Source organism: Labrus bergylta, chromosome 24, assembly GCF_963930695.1.
Source record: "Labrus bergylta chromosome 24, fLabBer1.1, whole genome shotgun sequence".
NCBI classification, from domain to species: Eukaryota; Metazoa; Chordata; class Actinopteri; order Labriformes; family Labridae; genus Labrus; species Labrus bergylta.
Genome location: NC_089218.1, coordinates 431394 through 437429, shown reverse-complemented (window position 1 = coordinate 437429; position 6036 = coordinate 431394). Strand labels below are relative to the sequence as shown.

The window sequence follows — 6036 nt, the reverse complement described above, 5'->3', positions numbered from 1 at the left end:
TACTGACTGAACCAATAGGAGGAGTCGGTCAGGAGCTCTGTGTCACTAAAGCCCGCCCTCCCTCTCATGTCGGTGATATGTACTGAGTGAACCAATAGGAGGAGTCGGTCAGGAGCTCTGTGTCTCTAAAGCCCGCCCTCCCTCTCATGTCAGTGATATGTACTGAGTGAACCAATAGGAGGAGTCGGTCAGGAGCTCTGTGTCTCTAAAGCCCGCCCTCCCTCTCATGTCAGTGATATGTACTGAGTGAACCAATAGGAGGAGTCGGTCAGGAGCTCTGTGTCTCTAAAGCCCGCCCTCCCTCTCATGTCAGTGATATGTACTGAGTGAACCAATAGGAGGAGTCGGTCAGGAGCTCTGTGTCACTAAAGCCCGCCCTCCCTCTCATGTCAGTGATATGTACTGAGTGAACCAATAGGAGGAGTCGGTCAGGAGCTCTGTGTCACTAAAGCCCGCCCTCTCCTCTTATCACTGCTGTAAACATTAAACACGTCCAGCAGGTTGTGAAAGTCTTGTTTTGTCTGTCCGTGACCTCAGGTGACCTCAGGTGACGACATGTGTGGTGTGATGACATCAGCAGATATTGGGAACACAGCAGTTAAAGGGAAGTATAAAAGGTGCGATGTTTCCTTTTTAAGACAAACTAACCGGAAACAGGAGAGCTAACGTGAAGCTAACGTGAAGCTAACATGAGTCATCATCATTTCCTCTTCTTTTAACCGTTATATATTTAACTTCTTATTGTTTTTAAAATGTTTAACGTCGTTTAAATCTCATATAAACCACGTTAATCCACGTGAACGTTAATTATTACTTAAGATAAGACATTAAAACATCGATAAACGGTAATGATTTATTAACACCTGTTTACCTGGTGACGTCATGACCGTGAGAAATACTTTAGGAAATAAAAATGTAAAGATTAAACTACATTTCATTTATTTTATTGTATGCTGATTTTATCCAACGTTGTTTTTTTTTAATGTTGATTGTTGTAGTGTCCTTCTGTGTCTTGAAAGGTGCTTATAAATACAACTTATTATTATTGTTATTATTATTATTATTATTTATTATTATTATTGTTATTATTATTATTATTTATTATTATTATTGTTATTATTATTTATTATTATTGTTATTATTATTATTATTATTTATTATTATTGTTATTGTTATTATTATTATTATTATTTATTATTATTATTGTTATTATTATTATTATTATTATTTATTATTATTATTATTATTGTTATTATTATTAAACGCGTAAATTTAGATTTAGATGTATTATTGTATTTAAGATAAAAACGAAACTTTTTTGGCAACATCCCTGTAGCTACAGGAGCATCTTGGTTTATATATATATATATATATATATATATAATAGGATAATACTTTATTGATCCCCAGAGGGGAAATTCGGGTGTTGCAGCAGCACAGACAAGTAGCTCAAAATACACATTAAACAGATTATATAAGATAAATAAAAATAAAAACAGGGGGTATATGCAAAGGAAAAAATAGCAGCAAGTAATGTAAAGAGCAGAGAAGAGAGGCAGTGTTGTACCACAGTGATGCAGAGTGCAGTTATATAATATAATATAGTATAATATAATATAGTGCAATATGAACAATGTAGTGTAATATAATGAAATGTTATATAATATAGACTAGTATAATAATATAATAAAAATATAGAATGTATAGTGTATATATATATATATATATATATATATATATATATATATATATATATATATAGACCTAAATAATAATAACAATGATAATATATATAAGTTACAATAACATGTTAAAGATGGAGAGAGAGGCAGTTTGTGCAGTGACTGATCTATAATAAAGTCTTCTGTCGGAGTTTGGCTCCCCCTACCTGTCTCACCTCCTCCACCGACACACTCCCACCCGCACTCTCAGGTCTGCAGATGCAAACCTCCTGTCCCCCCCCCCCCCCCCCCCCAGGACCAACCTTCGGTCCTGGGGGGACAGGGTCTTCTCCATTGCAGCTCCCACCCTCTGGAACTCTCTCCCTAAAAACATCAGACACTCCCCCACACTCACTTCCTACAAGAAATCCTTAAAAACTCATCTTTTCATCACCGCCTACAACCACCGACTCTCATCCTCTTCTCTTGACACTATTTCTATGTTGTATTGTTCTCTTAGTTTTTTTTGTTGTTTCCTGTCAAAGCGTCTTTGAGTATTTAGAAAAGCGCTATATAAATCTAATTTATTATTATTATTATTATGAGGGCCACATCAGAGACAAACTACCACATTAAAGACATTAGAGTTTATATATATTTATATATATTTATATATATATATTATATTATGAGAGTGTTTGTAACAGTGTTCACACTGCAGGTGGATTATTGTTGTCAGTTCTGTTTGATACGTTCAGAAGATTTAAACCACTTCCGGTTAGAGAGCAGTGAACTTCTCTCTCTTAGTCTGTCATTGAAATATCATCATGCTGATGTCCTGGGGATCGGACCCCTACATATCTGTACATGTAAATGTCACAGACAGCTTGTTTTTATCACCACAGCATAATGATATTATTATGACACGTCTCTTTTTTGATTTGAAGAGTACATGACTGATAAACCCTGTTTATTGGTTAAAAACTCCAGGATGTAGAAACTCTATGTACACACAGTTGGTTCACTTGATGCTCCTAAGAGGAGTCTGTAACTTTGAATAATGAAGACAAACAGAGTCTAATGTGTTCTCTGTTGATCTGTGTGACAGGTCTGGAGAAATCCTGCTGCTCGTTGTCTTGGCTTCAATCACAGGTGAGTGAGTCTCTATGTTTACTGATATTATTCCTTCCTCCTTCACATCTAAAGGAGCCAGTTGAGGTGGTTCAGGCATCTGATCAGGATCCTGGACGCCTCCCTTTGGAGGTTTTTAGGGAGGAGATCCCTGGGCTGACTCAGAACTCCCATCTGACCGGATTTTAGAATCATGGAATGTGGAATTTGTTTGATCAACTTGTTTGAAAATGGAGCTTTTTGAGACTGTGTTTGTCCTGATGTTTGTATCTTCCCTCTCAGTGAGCTGTGAGCAGGTCACCCGGGCTCAGGTGGGAGACTCGGTCCTGTTGCCATGTAACTACAAAACAAATCCTCTCCCAGAAACCACCTCGGTGTTCTGGAGAGACAGCAACAGCAGCGTGGTGCTCGACATCATCAAGAAAAAGCCAGACCACAAGACGCAGAACGAGAAGTATAAAGGGCGAGTGTTCAGCTTCCAGAACGTTTACAACGAGGGGAACTTCTCCATCCTGATGAAGGACGTGAGGCTGACGGACAGCAGCTCGTACGAGTGTTTGGTTCTTGAAGTGAACCACCTGCAGATACTCAAACTCACCGTGTCAGGTCTGTTAAACACACCATGACTCTTTGATATCATGTAGAAATAAACTGAAAATGTACGCTGATACACGTTAGATACACAAAGATTCAGATCTGTTTTTTAATAGATGTTAAACTAAAAGGGAAAAATAACTTTAACATTAAAGGAGCAGTATGTAACTCTGACCCCTAGTGGTTAAAATGGGTACTGCAGTCTAAATTCAAGCTGTCTCCCCCCCCCGAACCACTTCTCTTGCCCGCTTCTATCGTTGCAACACCTGTTGACCTGATAACTGCTCTCATATCTGACAAACTGAGGGGCGTCCAAAACAGGCCATGTCGGGGGGTCGCCTTCAAAGCGTCTACCTTCTCTGGTCCAAACAAATCCAGAGCATTCAGGAGCAGAATCTCCAGAAAGATTCCGACTCCGTTTTAAGACACTCTTTTCCTCACTTCTCCTGATTGTCGTCTGTAGTTTCTTCACACTGGAACTTAAAGTTTCCTCAAACTGACTCAGCAAATGGAAACTATTCTCCCACAATGCACTGCACAGAGGAGAGGCTGCAGACGGTGAGGGTCTTTTTCCCCCTCGGTTTGCGCATCCTCACGGAGGGTCCTCCATATTAAGTCCATCCCAAACCAGTTAGCGGGGCGTGGTAGTGGGTTATAAAACCCTCCACCAGTGAGTCTGCTCCGATGATGACGTTCACATCACGTGCAACACCTATTGTGTCCGGTCGTCATGGAGACCGCAACCTGTGAGTTCAAACACTGCTCCAACTAAGACAGACATTTAATATCATCATACAGACGTTAACAACTTCAAATGTGTTCTGAGGATTAAATTTATATTTATTTATTGTAAAGTGTTTTATATTTACAGGGACTGTCACAAAAACAAAAGAACATTAAATCATGTTGTTCATATTTATTTATTATTTTGTTTGTTTTGTCTCAATTCAACAATAAAAAATAGACTTTGTGCTGCTCTGATGTTCAACGATAGTCTCCTTGTCTTTGCATTAATTTAGGACGCCCTGATCTAAAGATTACAATAAATTAACTGAAATTATGAATTACAATACACAATGTAGGCTCAATCTAATAGTTTTGTTATACGTCTACACGAATATAACTAAAGAAGAAGAATCTAGGCTACATAAATATTTTTACAGAATGCATTAGCTACAAAAAAAAGCCGTTCCTGTAAGATACTGCTGAGTGCTGGTTGGTTTGATAAAGGGCCTGAGAGGACGCGCTCAGAGGGATCTGATCTGATGCTCTGTGTTCTTGTTGCAGAGAGACGTGCAGGAGCAGCTGACACTTCTCCTCATGGAGCAGCAGGTGGCGCTGTGGTAACATCAACCTCCCTCCTCGTGTCTCTGCTTCTTCTCTCTCTCATCTGTTCACTAAAGCTAAACTGATAGAAGTTCAAAGCATTATTATTATTTCTTCATGGCAGCTTAAACATGTTCATTGTATTTTTTATTTATCTTTACTTTTAAAAAGGTCTTCAGTATTTAGGCTGTAGGCGTTCTTCAGTCCTTTGGCAAAGCACTAAAATCACTATAAAGCACCTTAAACCAGAAAAGCTCCTGCTGACCACTATAAGCTATAAAGCTAGCGCAGATTGCATGATGGAAGTTGTAGTGTCACACAGTTTGAAGTTTCTTTTCGTGTTTGAATTGTTTAAGAGCATTAAATAAAGACCTTGTTCTGGAAGTTTAAAAATGGTCCAGGCTGTAGTTTGTCTTCTGTCCACCAGAGGGCGCTGTGACTGTAGGAATCAAGTACAGCTGCAGAGACGGACGATGATGGTGATGAAAAGTTTATTCTCACAGTGATAAAAACAAAACAATAAAACATATCAAGTCAATCAGCCAATATAACGTCACAGTTCAAACCCGCCCACTTCTCCTCCTCCTCCACTCACAGACGGAGGTCATTGTGCGCCCGTCAGGTTTTTTGGTCTTTATTAAAAATCAGAACTAAACACAAATTTAAAAAAAAGTTCATCAGAGTTCAAACAGAAGTGAGTGAGTTCATAAGAGTCCTGTGTGTGTGTCTGTGTGTGTGTCTGTGTGTGTGCCTGTGTGTGTGTCTGTGTGTGTGTCTGTGTGTGTGCCGTCCTCTGCAGGGAGCCGCTCCGTCTTCCTGCTTTGGCTGCTCACCAGCTTCCTGAAAACACACACACACACACACACAGACACACAGACACAGACACACACACACACACAGACACACACACACACACACAGACACAGACACACACACACACACACACACACACAGACACACACACACACCATAAATCATCACAATGATTCACTCTGCAGCTGTTAATGTGTGCGATGTGATGAACGGCTTCTTGGAGAGACTCGAGTTGGTCTTTACTTGTAAAAGTCTCTCTCTCTGTCTCTCTCTCTGTCTCTGTCTCTCTGTCTCTCTCTCTCTCTCTCTCTCTCTCTCTCTCTCTGTCTCTCTCTCTCTCTGTCTCTCTCTGTCTCTCTCTGTCTCTCTCTGTCTCTGTCTCTCTCTGTCTCTCTCTCTCTGTCTCTGTCTCTCTCTCTGTCTCTCTCTCTGTCTCTCTCTCTCTGTCTCTCTCTGTCTCTCTCTCTGTCTCTCTCTCTCTCTCTCTGTCTCTCTCTGTCTCTCTCTGTCT

The 6036-nt window shown here is 39.8% G+C and overlaps 1 protein-coding gene across 1 annotated transcript; it reads left to right on the top strand.

Annotated features, from left to right (window-relative positions):
* The first annotated feature begins 431 nt into the window (after positions 1–431).
* On the top strand, positions 432–5108 carry LOC136178148 (T-cell surface glycoprotein CD4-like). Its single transcript, XM_065951864.1, has 4 exons — positions 432–617; positions 2770–2813; positions 3075–3398; positions 4674–5108. Exons 1-4 carry the CDS (start codon positions 556–558, stop codon positions 4796–4798), a joined length of 555 nt encoding a protein of 184 aa, XP_065807936.1. The 5' UTR covers positions 432–555; the 3' UTR covers positions 4799–5108.
* Positions 5109–6036: the final 928 nt, after the last annotated feature.

Coding starts and splice junctions, on each gene's coding strand:
- LOC136178148 (XM_065951864.1), top strand. CDS start 556: ATGTGTGGTGTGATGACATCAGCAGATATTGGGAACACAGCAGTTAAA. Junction 2,814..3,074: donor TGTCTTGGCTTCAATCACAG/GTGAGTGAGTCT, acceptor CTTCCCTCTCAG/TGAGCTGTGAGCAGGTCACC. Junction 3,399..4,673: donor ACTCAAACTCACCGTGTCAG/GTCTGTTAAACA, acceptor TTCTTGTTGCAG/AGAGACGTGCAGGAGCAGCT.